At 43.9% G+C, this 21,200-nt stretch overlaps 1 protein-coding gene across 3 annotated transcripts in view; it reads left to right on the forward strand.

Annotated features, from left to right (window-relative positions):
• The window catches only part of GABPB1 (GA binding protein transcription factor subunit beta 1), a 102,155-nt gene that overhangs the window by 41,292 nt on the left and 39,663 nt on the right, over positions 1–21,200 (forward strand). For all 3 annotated transcript variants that reach the window (XM_075858056.1, XM_075858054.1, XM_075858055.1), the window contains exons 4-6: positions 7,751–7,945; positions 8,195–8,306; positions 19,851–19,967. In XM_075858056.1, coding sequence (XP_075714171.1) covers positions 7,751–7,945; positions 8,195–8,306; positions 19,851–19,967 — 424 coding nt within the window. The remainder of the gene's footprint in view (positions 1–7,750; positions 7,946–8,194; positions 8,307–19,850; positions 19,968–21,200) is intronic.

Consider the following 21,200-nt stretch of genomic DNA (forward strand, 5'->3'; position numbering starts at 1 on the left):
CTTAGTGCCTGGAAGAAACTGGGGAGGCTCTCGTCTTCTTGTGTCTGCCTTTCTCTTCTTGCGGTCGACCTCCAGCAGAATAGAAGATCGGGTCTGCTGCCATATCTGTAGAAAGTCCCTTAAAGTAGAGTCAGCTGCAGGCATCTGGGACATTTGTGGATGTTGGCAGTAGACAATGAAGAATGGGCTGGAGATGGTGGACTCACTAGTATGGTTGTTGTAAGATAACTCAGCCCAAGGAAACAGCTGCACCCAGTCGTCATGCTGCCTGGAGATAAAGTGCCGCAGATAGTTCTCCATAATCTGATTAATCCACTGGACTGGGGATGGTAGGCTGAGGAAAAGTCCAACTTTATGCCAAGGAGACCGCAGAGGGCTCTCCAGAACTTTGAGGTGAACTGAACCCCCCCCCCCCCCCCCCGATCCGACACAATATGCAGAGGCAAGCCGTGCAGATGGAAGATTTGTTGGATGAAGAGGCCAGTCGGGAAGCAGAAGGCAGAACAGTCAGTGGAACAAAATTAGCCATTTTGGAGAATCGATCCACCACCACCCAGACCGTACTGCATCCAGCAGAGAGAGGCAGGTCCGTGACAAAGTCCATAGCAATATGTTTCCAGGGGGCATCGGGCACAGGCAGTGGCTAGGGCAGACCAGCTGGTCTAGAATGGGTAACTTTATTTGCTGCGCACTCCGTGCAGGAGGAGACAAAATCCGTGACGTCTTTCGGCAGCGTGGGCCACCAGAACTGACGGGCAATTAGGTGTCGCGTCTTACGGGCACCCATGTGACCTGCCAGCTCGGAACTGTGTCCCCAGGGGAGGATTCTTCCTCTGTTTGCCAGACGCACAAAGGTCCTCCCCGGGGGAATGTCTCTAACTTGCAGAGGGTTGACAGAGATGATGCAGGAAGGGTCAATGATATTCTGTGTCTTCTGTTTCAAACAACCTAGACAAGGCATCGGCTCTCACATTCGTGTCGGCAGGGCGGTAGTGGAGCTCAAACTTGTACTCAGCGAAGAACAGCGTCCACCTGGCCTGACGAGGGTTCAGCCATTGGGCTGCCTGGAGATAGGTGGGGTTCTTGTGATCCGTGAATACCAGGATTGAATGAGCTGTGCCCTCTAGTAGGTGTCTCCACTCCTGCAGAGCCCGCTTGATGGCCAGCATCTCCCGATCCCCAATCGAGTAGTGGCTCTCTGCGGGAGAAAAAACGCTTAGAGTAGTAGCCACATACCACAGTCTTGCCTTTAGAGCCTCTCTGGAACAGAAGTGCGCCAACACCAACGGAGGAGGCGTCCAACGAAAACGGTAGAGACACATCCGGATGATGGAGGATTGAGGCTGACATGAAGGCCTTCTTTAAGCTCTTGAACGCGGCCTCTGCTTCTGGAGTCTACACCTTGGGGTTCATGCCCTTTTTGGTGAGAGTAGAGATAGGAGCTGTCAGTGAGGAGAAGTTGGGGATGAACAGTCGGTAGAAGTTGGCGAATCCCAGGAAGCGCTGTATGGCCCTTAAGCCTTGAGGGTGTGGCCATTCCAAGACAGCCTTTACCTTTTTAAGGATCCGTTTTGAGACCCTGATCGGAGATGATGTAGCCCAGGAAGGGTAGAGACTTTCTCTTGAACACGCACTTCTCCCGCTTGGCATATAGGTGATTCTCCCTTAATCGAAGCAAAACTTAGCGGACATGTCTCTGATGAGTCGCTTGTTCTGGGGAAAAATCAGAATGTCATCGAGATACACCACAACACAGACATAGAGGAGATCACGGAAGATGTCATTGACGAACTCTTGAAAGACCGCGGGGGCGTTACACAGGCCGAAGGGCATAACCAGGTATTCGTAGTGCCCATCACGTGTATTAAATGCCGTCTTCCATTCGTCACCCTGACTAATCCGGATTAGATTGTAGGCCCCCCGCAGGTCTAGTTTGGGAAAAAATTTTGCTCCCCTTATGCGATCAAACAGTTCAGAGATTAAAGGCAACGGTATCTGTTATTTACCGTGATCTGATTGAGACCCCGGTAGTCAATACAGGGTCGGAGGGTTCCGTCCTTCTTTTTAACAAAGAAAAACCTGGCCCGGCCGGGGATGAGGATTTGCACATGAAGCCCCTCTCTAAATTCTCCTTGATATAGGCAAACATCGACTGGGTCCCCGGTAAGGAGAGAGGGTATACTCTACCGCGAGGAGGAGACGAATCAGGGACCAAGTCACTAGGACAATCATATGCCCGGTGTGACGGCAACGTCTATGCCTCCTTCTTGTTGAAGTCATCCGAGAACTGCGAGTAGCAAGAGGGCAACCCTGCCAATGACTGATGCGGAGGAGGCTGAATCGGATGAATATGCCCCCGACAGCGGTTGAGGCACTTGGGACCCCACTGGAGAACCTCTCTGGCGTTCCAATCCAGGACTGGGGCGTGTAGTCAGAGCCAAGGCAATCCCAACAGCACGGGGTTGACGGCCTTGGGCAGGTCAAAAAAGGAGATGGGCTCAGAATGAAGGGCTCCCACTTGAAGCCTCAGCGGTTTGGTCACAGACAATATTGGGTCGGGCAGCAGCAGTCCATCTACTGAGGCAACGATCAACGGCTTCTCAAGAAAGGTAGTGGGCAAGTGAAGAAGATCCACAAGGTCTCCGCATATAAAATTGGCTGCAGAGCCAGAGTACAGATAGGCAGAGTCCAGGTGGGTCCTCTCACCAGCGACAATAGTCACAGGGATGGACAGCTTGGAGGAGAGTTCTCTGTCAAATGCTGTGTCGCCCAGGGTTGTCTTCCCAACCAATCCTAGGCATTGGTGTTTTTTGGCTTCTGGGGACACAGACGCACGACATGGCCAGCGAGGCCGCAATATAGACAAAGTCCAGAAGTGCGCCTGCCCCGTTTCTCCTGGACAGATAGTCTAGGCCGATCCACTTGCATCGGGACCTCGGATGGAGCAACAGATGAGGACAAGAGGGGTTGCTGGAAGTTGCGAGCCAACCTAGGAAACCTTCTCTCTCTACGAACCTGTTGGGATCTTTCTCTGAGCCTCATATCAACCCAGGTAGCAAGTAAAATTAGGTCGTCCAAGGTAGGTGGTAGAGCACGAGCAGCCAGTTCATCCTTGATCTCAGATGACAGACCATGCCAGAAGGAAGCTACTAATGCCTCGTTGTTCCAGGAAAGCTCCCCTGCCAGGGTCCGGAACTGGATGGTGTACTCGCCCACAGAGGTGTCCTCCTGCCGAAGGTTCAGTAGAGAAGTAGCTGCCGACGAGACTCGTCCAGGCTTCTCAAACACAGTGCGAAATAACCGCAGGAACCCCTGGAAGTCTTGAGTCCCTGTCGTTCCCAGATAGGGTTTGCCCGCGCCAGGGCTTTTCCGGCAAGCAGAGAAACAATGAAGGCGGTCCTGGTGCCGTCCGAGGGAAATGCTCTGGCGTGCAGGATGAAGTGGATATGACACTGGTTGAGAAATTCCCTCTGATCCCCCTTGTGTGTTGTGCCACACAGCTCCCCCTTGTGTGTTGTGCCACACAGCTCCCCCTTGTGTGTTGTGCCACACTGCTCCCCCTTGTGTGTAGTGCCACACAGCTCCCCCTTGTGTATAGTGCCACACAGCTCCCCCTTGTGTATAGTGCCACACAGCTCCCCCTTGTGTATAGTGCCACACAGCCCCCCTTTGTGTATAGTGCCACACAGCCCCCCTTTGTGTATAGTGCCACACAGCCCCCCTTTGTGTATAGTTCCACACAGCCGCCCCCCCATCCGAGAAAGTTGTATCAGCCAGGGAGATGTCACTCAAACCTAGAAAGGTGGGTTTGGAGGCAGGACTATGTGACTCTTCAGGATAGAGGCACTGCCCCATGACCCTCTAATGAGTAATTAGCATATAGTGTGTGCCGTTTTAAAAGTGGATTTTAAGAATTTTGCTGCATCTGTAAAAAAACATACAAGGGAATGTTTCGAAATATTGTCAGGTCATGTATTACTGCTTGGTGGCGGTTCAAGGGGTTAAAACTACCTGACAGATTCCCATTAAATATACAATGAATTGAGAACAATTCCATCTGCCCTGCAATTTTGTTATTCTAAATATATCCTATATAATTACAGATCCAGAACCAAGCTCTGACATATATACAGTACCACAACCAAGCTCAGTACATAAATACAGTACCACAACCAAAATCAGTACATAAATACAGCACTAGAACCAAGCTAAGTACATATAGACAGCACCAGAACAAAGCTCAGTACATAAATACAGCTCTAGATCCAAGCTCTAACATATATACAGCACCAGAACAAAGCTCAGTACATATATACAGCACTAGAACTAAGCTTATACATATATACTGCACCAGAACCAACCTCCGTACATAAATACAGCACTAGAACCAAGCTCAGTACATAAATACAGCACTAGAACCAAGCTCAGTACATATATACAGCACCAGAACCAACCTCCATACATAAATACAGCACTAGAACCAAGCTCAGTACATATATACACAGCACCAGAACCAAATTCATTACATATATACACAGCACCAAAACAAATCTCATACGTATATACAGAACCAAGCTCAGTACTTACATTCAGCATCAGAACCAAGCTCAGTAAATCTATACAACACCAGAACAAATACAGCTAAATTTAGTGAAACCCCTGCCGTACAGGTTTGTACGGCGTAAAACTACAGCTCCCAGCATGGCCCTAACAATGGTGAGGATATGCTGGGAGATGCAGTTTCACAAAAAAAAAAAATCATATAATCCTCTCGCTGCAGATCATACAGTGACTACAGTGCTAATAAGAGGCAGAATAAACATTTACATTAAGTGACTCAACGGTGACGTCTCAGATTCTAGTTCTTGTCTTCTCCCTCCGGTCCAGACATCTATGATGGATTTCTACCGGCCATGACCCATTTCTGCAGTTTTCCGCTCAGATGTCTTCAGCTTCTCACTTTTAAAACATTTCTGCACCTATAAGGAATGTTAAAATCCTCAACACCTCTAACTATAATCGTGCCATACACTGTCCCTGATTATAATAGTACCATACACTGTCTCTCACACACACACACACACACACACACACCCACCGTGCCCCCTGTAGATAGTTCCTCCATAGCCCCCTGTAGATAGTGACCCCCCCATAGAGCCTCTGTAGATAGTGACCTACATAGAAGCCCCTGTAGATAGTGTCCCACATACAGCTCCTGTTGATAGTGCCCACATATGCACTCCAGAGCTGCAAGGCAATAGTGCTATAGCCCACCTCTGTAGACAGTGCCCTACATATAGCCGCCTTGTTGCTAGTGCCCCACAGGTAACCCACCCCTGTATATAGTGTCCCACATATAGCCCATCCCTATAGAAAGTGCCCTAAAAAATAGCTCCCCTATAGATAGTGCTCTACAAATAGCCCACCCCTGTATAGTGTCTCACATATAGCTCCCCCTGCAGATAGTGCCCCACATATAGACCCCCCTGTAGATAGTAGCCCACATATAGACCCCCCCTGTATATAGTGGCCCACATCCCCCACATATAGACCACCCTTTTAGATTGTGCCTCACATCCCCACATACAGACCAGCCCTGTAGCTAGTGCCCCACATATAAACCCACACTGTATATAGTGGCCCACATATAGACAACCCCAGTGTAGATAGAGCCCCTACTATAGATAATGCCATTAACAGTTTTATGAGAAAAACAAAACAAAACTTTACATATTCACATGATCCCATTCCCACGCTGTTCGCTGGCGATGCAGATCTGCTCTCTTCTGAGCGGGTCTGCAGGAGCTGAACGAGCGTCGTCCAATGACGCTGATTGGCGGGGCAGAATGACTTGCCCCGTCAATCAGCGCATTTCAAGCATGGAAGCGGATCGATTACGTCATCGGGCCACTAGCCAATCAGCGTCATCGTAAGGCGCTGCATGGTCGGGCGCGGAATATGCCAGGCCTTTCAGCGCTAATGCATGTATTTGGCTGTCGCTAGCACCGGGGCCCCCTCCAGTGCTATGCCGCCTACAGGCATGAGAGGGCCTGTGTCGCCCGGCCCATACTTGTTGGAGGCTCGGCAGCGCGAGCCCCATAGTAGCGGCCATAACGGCTGCTAGCGGCGCCACTGAGCATATGGAGGGGCGTGTCGGCTGGCGTCACGGGCCCCCTCAAGCCGCGGGCCCCGTAGCAGCTGCTACGGCTGGTACCATGGTAGTTACGCCATTGAGCCTGGGCATAGATGCTTCTTTGGATGTAGTGTTTTCGGACATTTGACACTGTACAAACATACACACCTAAGTGAAATAAGGTCAATTGGTTTAGAAGTGGTATTTTGTCATTTGGATTGAGAACAAGCTCCAGGATCATATCCAGAGAGTTGCGGTCAATGATTCCAACTCTATTACCACACTATTTAATTTGTTTATTAATGATTAGGAAAGGGGATTAATAGCACGGTTTCTATTTTTGCAGATGACAACAAGCTATTTAGCATAGTTCAGTCTATGGAAGTTGTTTATAAATGACATGCAGAGTTAGACACACTGAGTGTCTGGGCATCCACTTGGTAAATGAGATATATGGTTAAATGTAAAGTTATGTATCTGTGTACTAATAATCTGCATGCACCATGTGTTCTAGGGTGAATAAAACTGGGGCAGTCACTCGTAGAGAAGAAGCTGGGTGTACTTGTAGATCATAGACTTAACAACAGCATGCAATGTCAATCAGCTGCATCTAAAGCTAGTAAGATACTGTTGTATTAAGAGGCATGGATTCATTGGAAAGGGACATCGTATTACCACTTTACAAAGCTTTTAGTGCAGCCACATCTGGAATATTCAGTTCAATTATGGGCACTGGTTCTTATTCGATTTCCTGGATTTGGTAAAGGTACAAGCAAGAGTGCTATGAAAAATCCCCTCAAACGACAAGGGGCCCTTCTTCTGCTTGGAGAAAAAGAGGTTCAATCTCCAGTGGTGATAAATCTTTACCACGATTGTCCACACACAACGGAATTTCTGCAGAAAATTTCTGCAGCACTTCCGTTGAAAGTCAAAGGCTTTCCGCTGCGGCAAAAATGCACCATTTCCTGCGGTTTTTACGGCACAAAATGGTGCGTAAATTGCTGCGTTTTTCCCTATGTTAGGAGATGGAGACCTCTCTGAAAAACGCAGCAATTCTGTCCACTTTCCGTAGCAGGAATTGACATGCTGCAGTCCGAAAAATACGCACCGCAGGTCAATTTCTGCTCAGAATTTTTACGCAGCATGTGGATGAGATTTATTAAATCTCATCATCCACTATGCTGCTACTTGTATTCTACTGTGTTTTTTCAGTCTGAAATTCCAGCCGGGAAAAAACTTGGCAATTCCGCAGCGTGTGGATGAGCCCTAAAGCTGTGAATCTCAGGAACTGATTTAAGAAGAAGCAGTGGATGACTTCAAGAAAGGCTTAGATATTTTCTTAGAACAAAAAGACATCAAATCTGATCTTAACATCAAGAAGGAAATATTTTCCTTTTAGGGAAGATTGTCTAATGCCTTATGGGTTTGGATCAATAGGTGAGAACAAATTTTTAAAATGTATCCCTACTTCATCCGTCCCCTGGTTGAACTTAATGGACATGTGTCTTTGTTTTAGCTGTACTAATTATGTAACTGTGATGCTAATGCAAACAAAGCATTATCTTTTAATTTTGCAACATAATATTTTTTTTTCTTTTACACATTTCTCCTCTGTAGCATGGTGCTGACATTAATGCCAAAGATATGTTGAAGATGACTGCTCTCCACTGGGGGACTGAGCACAATCACCATGAAGTAGTAGAACTTTTGATAAAGTACGGGGCAGATGTACACAGTCAAAGCAAGTTCTGTAAAACTGCATTTGAAATCTCTGTGGATAATGGAAATGAAGATCTTGCAGAAATACTTCAGGTGGGTCTACGAAACTTTGTTTAGCCTCCTTCTAGCTGTGGTAACGTATTAACTTATTTCACAAAACCTAAACAACAAGCCCTCTTGGCACTTGTAATTGACTGACAGGGCTATGAGATAGTAATTTGCATACATCCCATTAGTTTCTTATTTCATCAGCTCTATAGGTCCAAAAAAGTTTTATGTCCAGTGACAGATAACCTTGAGGTGATCTGTTTTATAAAGTAAATTAACTTCTGTTTTATTTAGATTGCAATGCAGAACCAAATTAACACAAATCCTGAGAGCCCAGACACTGTAACTATACATACAGCAACACCGCAATTTTTCATTGGACCTGGAGGTGTAGTAAATTTAACAGGTAAGATCAAGGAAACATTATTTGAATTCATAGTTATATTCTTAGGATCCTCTTTACATGGCCTGATTTCCTGACTGGTAACAAGCGCCGATAATAACTGGTCGGTCAGCACTCGTTTGCTTCATTTACATGGAATAATGATCATAAGCATGTGTATGAATGATTGTTAATACGATAGTTAATTCCCATACAGTTTGCATCTTGTTGGCAACACATCTCCTGTATATACGGGGAGATGCGCTGCCGACAAATAATAATTTTTCTTTTGCAGCGAAAAAGATCTGATCAGCCAACAAACAAATGTTTGTTTGTAAGATGATCGCTACTATGTTTACACATCATCGGCCCGTGTAAAAGGGCCTTTAGAAAAAGGCTTATCTTTACCTGCTGTGTAGCTGCATTGGCTAAATGAGTAGTAAAATGCTTAATAAATAAAACTTCCAGCCATTTACATAATTTGGAATCATTCACTCAACTGGGTTCTGAAATTTAAAATCCATCAGGACTTGTTCCAACAGTACAGTCTTGGGGCAGTATACGCACACTTTTTATTTATTAATTTTTTTTTTTATTTAATCCGAATTTAGCACTAGATCCAAAAAAGAACAGTCTTTCATTTATTCTTCTCCATCTAGGAGCCACTCTTGGTGGGGAAAAAAGAGATAATGCAAAAATACATTAAAACTGCAATGTGTGAACAAGGCTCCCTGTTGAACCGAATATTTCATTGTTTATGGCAGCCTGCAGTATAGACTATAAACTGGTACTAGTTGATTAGTTTGGAGGGGAGTGGACAAAGGGCCAAATTTCTGTGGCTAAAGGGAGCATCCACATAAAATAGATTTAGTTGATCAATTTACTTTTTCCGTAAGCCAAGTTCATTATTAATGCTATGTCATATTAATACAATTATGTCTTGCATTTCAGCATGTTTTCTGCTTATTATCATTGGGGACACAGCACCATTGGTATAGACCCCTGCCACTAGGAGGAGACACTAGTTAGTAAAGTGTCTAGGCTCTGACAAGGCAGGCCACACCCTACCCACAGACAGCGGCAAATTCAGTTTTTAGTCTATTGTCTGTAGGTGGGTATATGTGACCTGGCTTTTTTTATTTTAGTTTTATATATTTCTCTCTGTAGTTGCAGGTGGGTTGTCCGCCTGTTTACACCCCTTCAGCTCGCTGTGGGTGTTATAAAATCAGGCAGTCCTCTGTACTGAATTTCCCTAACCGCAGGTCACCTAACTTATATTTTTCTTCATCTGCAGACGGAGTGCCAGTAACCCCACTAAACATGCGAGGTTACTGATGAGTTGTCCCTATATCTAGAGGGGCTAGATTTTTATTATTGAGAGGGAGATTTCTTCTCTGGACAGCCCTAGGAATTGGCACCTTTTTTTCACTTTTCCTCTAGAGTTTTCAATAGTGATGTTGCTTCCAATATGGATCAGTATCTCATCCTGTGTATCCTTTGATTCAAATTCATAAAAGGAATCGCAATTGACCGCTGCCATGCAGGTGTTTTATATGTGCTATACGAGTCACTTTTCATGTAAAGAATGACCCCCATCTCCCCTTCTCGGGAACAGGTACCCTTAAAGCGCCAGTGCCGCCACAAGCTGTTTTCAAAACTATGGCGACTTTGAGGAGATTCTATTCAAGGAGTGGAAACATACCGACAGACCTCTTGCTGTTTCACAGCACACAGATACTCTGTTTCCTTTTCAGGAGAACTTGATCTAAAAATAGTCAGTTTCTCCTTCTGTGGATCCGCCTATCTGAAGGCTGTCAAGGACCACTACCAAACCACTATCAAATGCGGCTTCACTCTGTGACAAAATTGGCAAGAAGTTGGATTCCCAAGCTTTGGCTATGTTCACATCCGCGTCAGGGCTCTGTTCCGTCGGAGCTTTCCATCAGAATGGAGCCCTGACTTACACAAACGGAAACCTTAGGTTTCGGTTTGTTTCTGTCAGGGTCCCATTCTGACGGAAAGCTCAGACGGAACGTCAGAACGGGACCCTGACGCAGATGTGAACGAAGCCTAAGTCTACTTTTATAGCGGTGGGTGCCCTTGGCTTTTGCATCTGTCTGGGCGAGTAAGGCTTGTTTAGTGTGGGGAAATTAGCTTCACCGCAGTATCCTGGAAGGAGCATTGCAGCATAATTTAGAAGAGCTTGCCTCTCAGGTTATCCACGTTTAAGGCTGCCCTTGAGTAAGCCCACTTCAATGCCCGGGAATGCAGGGAAATGTAGTCTGAGCTGAAAGAAACAACAACAAAACGGACCTTGAATGAATGTAAACAAGTGGCGCTAAACTTGAAAAAAACGATGGGTAAGATCAATTTTTATTTGATATACTAGTGTTGAAAGGTTGTGTATGTAAGGGTAAATGTATTAAATATCATCTTTTTTATTATTATTTTATTTTTTTAAAGTATGGTAATTCAGAAAACCCCCTTAATCGCCATTCGGCGCTCTATTTGGCTGAAATTTTGGACGGCTGATCTGGCTTCCAAGAATGACCTAGTTTGGTTGGCCTCCCTTTTGTTGATGGCATACTTTTTGATAAACGTCTGAATGAGATTATTCTAAGGCTACTGGCAGTATAAGCTCTCTTTTACCACAGAACTGCCCTCGTACGCAGCCTTTTCTCAGGTCTCCGCTTTTTCGTTGCTTTCCCAGTGTTTCCTCCATGGGATCGTTTTTGTCAGACTAGACAGGACGAGCCATACCAACGACTCCAGACGTCTATCTTTCAAGCTTATACCTGTTTGGTAGCTGATGTCCAGGGCCCAGAATCCTCCCTCTGCCAAAACATCTTCAACACAAAGGTGTCACCCCACTTGTGTCAAAGGTCCCAGATCCTCAGTTGGATTGTTTTTAGGGGCTCTACTCAAATCTCTTCACAGTCCCAAAATAGGGCGGATCTTTTCTTCCAATCTTGGACTTGGGGAGGCTGAATCGTTTTGCTCTTGTTCGGAGGTTTCGCACAGGATCCTTAAAGATTCTCTGTCACCACATTATAAGTGGCCTATCTCCTACATAAGGAGATGGGCGCTATAATGTAGGTGACAGTAATGCTTTTTATTTATAAAAACGATCTATTTTAAACCACTTTATGAGCGATTTTTAGCTTTATGCTAATGAGTTTCTTAATGCCCAAGTGGGTGTGTTTTACATTAGACCAAGTGGGCGTTGTACAGAGGAGTGTATGACGCTGACCAATCAGCGTCATGCACTTCTCTCTATTCATTTACACTGCACTAGCGATATAGTTATATCACTATGTGCAGCTTCATACACACACTATAACATTACTACAGTGTCCTTATAATGAATATACATCACTACCAGCCTGAACGTGATGTTTAGTCAGAATCCTGACACTTCTGAATCTTTTCTGTGAGATTCCTGCAAGGCAAGCGTAAATTCACGAGATTACGATGTAACCTGTCATTTCAAACGAGATTCCGCTTGCCTTGCTGGAATCTCACAGAAAAGATTCAGAAGTGTCAGGATTCTGAATAAACATCACGTCCAGGCTGGTAGTGATGTATATTCATTATCAGGACACTGCAGTGATGTTAGTGTTTGTGTATGTAGCTGCACATAGCGATATATCTATATCGCTAGTGCAGTGTAAATGAATGGAGAGAAGTGCATGACGCTGATTGGTCAGTGTCAAACACTCCTCTATACAACGCCCACTTGGTCTAACGTAAAAACACGCCCACTTAGGCATTAAGAAACACATTAGCATAAAGCTAAAAATCGCACATAAAATGGTTTAAAATAGATAGTTTTTCGAAATAAAAAGCATTACTGTCACCTACATTACAGCGCCCATCTCCTTATGTAGGAGATAGGGCACTTATAATGTGGTGACAGAGCCTCTTTAAGGTTGGTGGTTGCATCATTGGAACAGGGAGAATTCCTCTCTTCCGTCGATATTCCGATTCATACCTCTATATCCCTATTGCAAGAACCCACCACCCAGCATTTACTTTGTTTTGCGGTGGGTTCGCTACCTTAACAATGTGGCACCCTACATTTTAGGCTCGCCATGGCTCTATGGGTCTTCACCAAGGTCCTTGCGACTCTCCTGGTGCGGGAGTCACTGTCATTTCTTACCTGGACATCCTCTTGGTGAAGGTCCCCTCCAGAGAAGACAATCTTTCCAGCATCACTTTGGACACATTGAAGAGGTCGGGATGGATCATCGATGAGGAAAAATCCCCATTGGTCCCAACTCAGAGCATGACGTTTTTGGGATTGATCTTCAATATCAGGACAGCAAGAGTCCTTCCAGTGGACAAGGTAGCCTCCATTTGAGTCGAAGTGGTCCTTCTTCGTCTTGACACTTCCTCTTCTATTCCTTATGGAATGCATGTGCTGCACAGTATGGTGTCGACCTTGAAGGCAGTTTTGTATGCAGAATACCACACCAGGTCTCTTCAGGGCTATCCTCTTGTGCTGGGACAAATCTCGGCACTCAGAGTTGATTCTTCTGCTCTCTTGGGTCCGTAGGAGTAGCGATGGTGGGACATTTCACTGCTCATCGCGTTGGGTTGGTCTTTTCCTCCCCTTTAGTGGCTGGTCGTCTCAGTGAATGCGAGTTTGTCTGGGTGGGGTGCATTTTTTTGGTCTCCACACGGTTCAGGGTACCTGGTTGCAGGAGAAGATATCCTTACAGATTAACCTTCTGGAATTGAGGGCAATCTTCTTAGCCCTCGCCCATTGGACTCTTCTTCCTCAGGGTCGGCCATTTGCTTATCTGAATCTCCAGGGCGGCACCAGGTGTCAGACGTCACCTCTCGGATCCTACTGTGGGTGGAGCAGTATATTCCAGCACTGTCAGCGGTCCACATGCCAGAAGAGGACAATTGGGCCACAGATTTTTTTTCAGCCGAGAGACAAGATCCGGGAGTGTGGTCTCTTCACCCAGAAGTATTCCATCAACTGTGACAGAAGTGGAGCTATCTGGATATGGATCTCTTTGCATTCCATCTCAACCACAAGGTTCTAACCTACGTGGCAAGGGCACGGGATCCCGAGCCATCGCAGTCGACGTGCTGGTCACTTCATAGAAACACTTCTTTCTCCTGTATCTCTTCCCTCCACTTCCACTTTTGCCTAGAATACTTAATAAGGAAGTTGTTCTAGCGATTCTGGTGGCATCGGACTAATCCCGCCAGGTCTAGTACGCAGACCTAATAATTCTTCTTATTGGCGTCTTCCACTTCTACTCTACTTCTTTTTCCCAAAGTCCGCCATTCTATCCCATTTTACCTCAGATTCGTTTAACGGCGTGGCTGTTGAAGTCAAGGTTTTTTGGGCCCTGGGTTTCTTTGAGACAGTTATCCAGACGATGTTGAAGCCAGAAAACCTGAGTCAGCCAAGGTGTACCAAAGAAAAAAATAGCAGGCAACACAAAAATATTTAAAATTATTAATAAGAATGCGAGTCAACGTGTATACAAAATGCAACAAAAATTGCAAGAATAGAGAACACGTACATTAGACTTCACCTCTTATTTAAATTAAATCACTTTATTACAACATTACATAATACAAAGAAAACAGACAAAATCTAAGAATATTTAAAAATGCACAAACATGTGCCAGACCATATATCAGAAATGTAGGGCAAGTAACCGCACCAGGACTTCTAGATGAATGGAGAGATGTTGGTTTATTCACCATAAAGTGAGCGACGTTTTGGTTCACATCTGAACCTTTCTCAGGCTTGAGGAAGGTTCAGATGTGAACCGAAACGTCACTCACTATATATCTCAAACAGCGCAGTTTGTGAACTCTTCGCCTGCTGTTGTGGTGAAAGTGTATCGTGAGTGGACAAATGGCACCATTAAGAATAACCGACGTGGAAACAGCGGAGCACCACGTGCCATTGAAGTGAGATGTGAACGTCGCGATACAGTGGAGCAGCTCGCCTTGAAAATCAACCAGGGGGCTACCAGACGTGTGTCTAAAACAAGAGTTCAGCGAACCCTATTGCGTATGGGGCTCCGAAACAGACGGATGGTCACTGCTCCTATGCTAACAAAGGTGCATCGGAAAAAAAGGCTTCAATTTGCTCAGCAGTATCTGAATTGGACCACCGATGATTTGCCTTCTCTGATGAGTCACGGTTTCTGCTTCATCGTACGGATGGACGTTGGCGTGGCAGGCGAGAAACATTAGAACAAACACCCTGCAACCATTGCTGGAAGAACGCAAGCTGGTGGCGGCAGCATTATGGTCTGTGGAATTTTTTCATGGCATTCTCTGGGCCCGCTCATCCATGTGGAAGGCACTCTAAACTGATTTGGGTATGAATTTGTCATTGCAGATCATGTCCACCCATACATGCTGTTTATCTTCTCTGGGGCAGATGGAATCTCCCAGCAAGACAATGCGACATGTCACAAGGCTGAAAATGTCTGACAGTGGATGGAAGAGCACGACCAAGACTTCCAAGTACTTTCCTGGCCCCCAAATTTGCCGGACTTGAATCCAATTGAGAATTTGTGGGACCACCTTGATCATGTTATTCGCTTTATGGATCCTCCCCCACGCACCCTCCAGCAAATGTGGGATGCACTGCCGTCCGCATGGCTCCAGATACCTGAGACCACCTACCAGCACCTTATTGAGTTACTCCCAGCCCATCTAGCTGCTGTCCGTGCTGTACACTGCGATTACTCTAGATAGAACTGGCGGAAAAAGTTTTTGGTAACCATGACAACTACACGGAAAACAATCAAGATATGGAGAACCTATTTCACAATCTAGAAAAAAACCTAGCGCAACAAGCCAAAATTTGGTGGGACCTCACTACCCTCAAAAATTATATCTCAAAGGATATGATCCCTAGAGGTTTACGTTTACGGAAAACGCCCAGTTTCATCTACACAGAGGACTTTCAAAAGGAATGGAACGAGACTCTATCCACATGTTCTATCAGTCTAATGAAATTAATCACGAAACAGGAGGAACTTAAACTAAAAGAATTAGACACTAACATCTCGGACATAAAGAAATCATTGGAAGTTTTCTCCAACTCACCTTCCTTTACTCTCCTCCATACTCGGACGTCATCTGCCACCGATAAGCTTGACCACGCTATTGCAGACATAAAAAAAAGTAAATTTCAACGGGACATCAAGGACTACACATGCAATGAAGTCTATAATTGGAGTCAAAAATCAAGGAATTACACCAGACCGAGACCCATTCTCAAAAAAAGAAAAAACCAGTCTTACAAACAATTCAGGGACCTACCCAACAGAGTGAGTTTCAGCTCCACTGAACCAGACTCTGCTGATGGTATATCAGAAGATGATAACATTCGAACACGTTCCCACTCAACTTACAGATCAGAAAACATATCTTTCCAGCCAAAAAACGGGGAAGGAGGGGCGGCAGAAAACATAAGTCGAATAAATCTAGAACAAAACCGTCGCCTCCGCTCAAGGAAATTTCAGCAACACTAACCACAAATGTCACCAATCTTTCCTCCATATCCTTAACTGCAGAACAAAATGAGGTCTTATCGTTAGGCCTTAACTTCGCCCCCAAAAAAAATTTCAACCTGTTCAACACAATACTTGACATCAATAAATTCATCCGGAATTTGACTGTCAAAAAGCATTTTCTTCAATATGAAACAAAACCCGGAGATACTCCGCTAGTGACATTGTCCCCAACCATAGCCGTTGAAGGAACTAAAAAATCGTCACCAGATTTATCTCTTTTGTCGTCCAATTTTTCATTTGAGGAACTCTCGACCATAGTAAGCCTTGACCATTTACGCAGTGAAACTCCTAACCAAACAGTGACAACAGCCTCCAATTTCACAACATCGAATCCTAAATTTTACCCTACCAGCTCACGCACAGACTCAATGGATCGGTTTCAAATGGTTATGGAAAAAGAACTCCATCATCTTGCTGACAGCCTCAAAAGCCAACGTCCAATCAAAAACATGTCAACCAAACTTAATGAAGCAGCTAAATCATTACAAGATAATAAACAGCTAATTATAAAAATGTCGGATAAAGGAGGTAATGTCACAGTAATGAACAAAGCAGATTACCAACAATCCATTCTGGACATGTTATCGGATGAAACTACTTATAAGAAATTGGACAAAAATCCGGTTGAGATAATCAAACATCTAATGAAAAAATTACTTAATGATGGCCAACAGGGAGGCTTCATCAGCTAGAAACAAATGGACTTCATTTACATTGACCAACCGATTACTCCTATAATTCATGCACTCCCAAAGATTCATAAACAGACATTTCCTCCACCAATGAGACCGATCGTTTCTGGTATTGGATCAATTCTTGAGAGACTATCTGAATGGTTAGACACACTGTTACAACCATTGGCACAAAAAACACCCGGCTTCCTCAGGGACACAAAACATGTCCTAAATTTGTTACACAACAAATGTTGGGATAAGAAATACAGTTGGCTCACATGTGACGTCGTATCATTATATACATCGATCCCACACCAAATAGCCCATGCTGCCCTTGATTACCATCTGACGAAACACAGTACATATGATAAAAACTTCCAATCTTACATACTGGACGTACTCATGTTTCTCCTAACCAACAACTACTTTCAATTTGATACAAAATATTATTTACAACTCAAAGGTGTATCCATGGGGGCAAAATTCTCCCCCTCAGTAGCAAACCTGGTCATGGCATGGTGGGAACAATTCCATATTTTCTCCACCGACAACATACACAGCCACTGTATTGAATGGTACGGAAGATTCATCGATGATATATTGATTATCTGAAAAGGGGATATCGATATCATCCCCACGTTTGTAGAAGCCCTCAACAACAACGGCTGCAACCTCAAATTTACTCACTATCATGATGCCACCAATATCATCTTTTTAGATCTGGAGCTAAAGGGCGTCAATGGTCAAATTATTTCCACCAAAACACATCGAAAACCTACGGCCACGAATAATATACTACATGCGAAAAGCAACCACACTAGGCATACCATCAAGGCCATACCGGTGGGTGAAATGCACCGTGCTAAAAGGAATTGTACCTCCCAGAGCCAATTCGAGACAGAACAAGAATTAATCAAAATAAGACTCCAGGAAAGAGGCTACCCTAAATGGTCACTCAGTCGGGCCTGTAATATCATGACCAAGAAATCTAGAACTCAGCTTCTGGGTCACCATAACAAAACAACTGATACAATATATAAAACCCAATCCACCGATAACCAACCTACATTGATTTTACAACAGAGCAATCAGTTCACGCAAATAAAAAATATAGTAACCAACTACTTACCTATCCTTATGGAAGATGATACTTTGCGCACGGTTTTGGCCGGAGGTTGCAGAATAGTGGCAAGGAAAGCCTCTTCTCTAGGCAATGCTCTGTCTCCATCCTTATTCACATCTAACGAGAACACAAAAACAACGTGGTTAGAGACCAAGGGTTTTTATAAGTGTGGCCAGCATCCCTGTAAAGTCTGCTCCCACGTCCAGTCAACTAAAACCTTCAGTGATTCCACACAAGTAGACAGCTTCAATATTTAAAATTACATCAACTGCAATTCCGAATCTGTCATTTACATCATTGAGTGCACAGAATGTCACCTGAAGTACGTAGGCTGCACAAATCGGAAATTTAAAACGAGAATTCTGGAACACCTCAGCTACGTGAGAAACGCAAATATTCTGACTATATCAAATGCATCCAAGCATTTCATCTCCCAACACAATAGATCCACCAAATCCTTCCGCTGTTATGCCATTGAAAAGATTCACCCTTCCAAACGGGGAGGTGATATAAAACACAAAACCCATCTCAGGGAAGCCTACTGGATTTACAGATTAAACACAAGATATCCAGAGGGCCTAAACTTAAGAAAAGAACTAATGTATCAATACTAAACAGTTAACCATAACAGCATTACCAGCCTCACATGAGCATAACGTAGGATTAACATATGTCACACAAAACAATATGATCCAACTAACAACATAAGTTCCAATGACACCCTCTCCAAGGTATACACCACCACACTTCCCCAAAGTGGTACATGCATAACATATGTTTTTTGTCATGTACACGTTCCAACCCTCACATCACTCAGCCTCGTTTGTCATAATACATGTTTCCGAATCCCCATGTGATTCAGTTGTGTCCTACCCGCACCTTCCCCACGTTATCCTCATCCCATACATAGAGCGCCTTGCCATACATTACCATATTGATAGTTATCACATACACTTTAAATGCAAAGCATTCGTATTGGTAATGTTCTAGGCTTAACTGCTACTCCTTACATCCTTTGATATTCCGGTCAGGGCCAGCCAAATGAATACCTCCATAGAATTTTTTTTTAAAATTGGTCATCACAACCACAAATCAGCATTTCACTTCTGATATATTATTAGCTCTCATCCTAATACATGTACTCACCTTTAGTAACGTACGTTTATGATGTTTCTTGGGTGACACATCAGGCTCGGGAATTCAACCATGCCGGCCGCCGTTGCTGTCCGATACCCATAAAGAGATCTGAAACGCAAAAAACAAACAAAAATCAGTATATGCTTTAGATACGGACCAACATATGCCTTAAACTACCCAATCCAGGTAAAGAAAGTCCTCAAATACTATCGCATACTTACACTCAACATCTAAGGATCACAGTACGGGATCTAATGACTACTTCCGGTTTGCGGTCCAACGCCTGACAGACGATGACACGCAATCAACAATCAGCTGTTCTTACTGACCAAGTACAAAACTGACAGCGCGCTCTTTTCAAACTATCACAGCCAAGTTTAAGGACGTGGCAGTCGTCCGAAACGCGTAGGCCCCGAGGATACTACACCTACTTTCTACACACCCAGGACTACACACAACTGGACTTCCTTTTAACTTATTCCATTAAACTTGGAACAGATATTCCATTTTAACGCTACCCAGCGCTGGATCCTATTTCTCCTTTCTCTACTCTAGATATTAGCTGGTGGTCATAATAATGTGGCGTGTGTGTGTGTATGTATGTATGTATGTATGTATGTATGTGTATATATATATGTCATTGCAATTTAAAGAGCGCATGTAAAAATTTATGTGTGTTTATATACAATCTTAGGACTAGGAAGGGTTTATGCCTATGGCTCTATAAGGATATGAGGACCCTCTGGCTGTGACAAAGTCGTTTCGGTGCTCCCATCCTTTTTATTGGTATTAAATGCCCTGCCAAGTGTTTGGCAGCATTCAAGGCCACCATTGCGTGGTTTGATCCGGTCTGTGATTTCGGAAATCTATATCAGTTCATAATTCAAGTTCTTCACCTCCTGGGTTACAGATGATTCTACTAGCGCTGTTGGTGCCTCCATGGTTCTGTGTCCACAATGAATTAAACAAGAAAAATATTTTACGGGGAGTTCAAAAATCTTGTATCTTGGGAGGTTGGGATATTGACATTGTATATGTTTAATGCTAAACATTTTTAAAATTTATCTTCAAGATGATAATGGGATATCGTCTGCGGTTCAGTTTGGCAATTCATCAACTTCTGTTTTGGCTACATTAGCAGCACTAGCTGAAGCTTCTGCTCCATTGTCCAATTCATCAGAAACACAAGGTTTGGATATCTTTTTTTTTTATTATTTGAAGGAAACTGTTTAAAGCTTGCAGACTTTTTAAACATTTCAAAGATGAAATAAAAATAATAAAAATAAAAAAAAACACTGATAAATACATGTTGCCCAACCAGAATAATTATTGCCCTTATTGCTTTGCGTGTCGTCTTCTGGTTTACCTACATTTATTTATAGGCTATGTACACCGTCACAACCAATATTTTCTTATTGAAAATAAAGAACCAACTTTGCAAATTACATATCAGTAAAATTTCCCCTATTGCTTTGTATTTATGCAGCTGGGCAACATGTTGACTGGCACTGCAAGCACAGGGGTTAGCACTGTTGGCTTGCAGTACTGGTGTCCTGCGGTTAAATCCAACCTAGGGCAACATCTGCACTGAGTTTGTATGTTATCTATGTGTTTGCATGCGTTTCCTCCCCCACCCCAAAAACTTACAGTTCGGTTAATTGATATCCTAAGAAACTGGCCCTAGTGTGTTTGTTTGAGATATGGAAATAACATTGTGGAGAGGGACTGCTGTAAATTGTGACAATCTCTGTACAACGCTGTAGAGTATGTTGGTGATATATTTGCAATTGGAAATTAATGATAAAGTCTGTGACAACATGGTAACAGACTTTAGACATACCCTGTGTAGTCTGATCGTGTATATTCTATCTGTCACCTCTGTCTTCTTAGCATGAATTTGAAATGTAACAAAAAGTAAGGGTCAGATGGGACAGAGTATGACTGCAGGATCAGACTACACAGGGTTTGTTTGTAGTCTGTATTCGTGGAGACACATAGCTCTGCATAGCAGCAAACACAAAATGCTATTCGAATTATTTTTTTTTAATGAATTGTTTTTACAAACTTTCTTCATTTAATATTAAACATGATTTAGAGCGATTAAAAAAAAATTGGTTGCGATAGTGAACATACACCTTAACATTATGATAAGACATGCATCTATGCTTACACTGAATAGGGAAAGAAAAAGCGCACAAAGCGCACATAGTTCATCATCCGGTAAAGGAAGAAAAAACAATTAGATGATCAGTTACGCTGACCTAGTATTGTTGTGCTGGGAGCACAACAGCCATATGCGTGTTTCTCCAAAAGGTGCTGCAGCCCGGGTTCTGAACTGGATCGTAGTGTCCAGATGTTTATATTTAGAGAAGGTATCAGGTAAAAAATATGGATTGTCTGCGTGGCGTTGCTGGATTTAGTC

This window comes from Rhinoderma darwinii, chromosome 3 (assembly GCF_050947455.1).
Source record: "Rhinoderma darwinii isolate aRhiDar2 chromosome 3, aRhiDar2.hap1, whole genome shotgun sequence".
Taxonomy (NCBI): domain Eukaryota; kingdom Metazoa; phylum Chordata; class Amphibia; order Anura; family Rhinodermatidae; genus Rhinoderma; species Rhinoderma darwinii.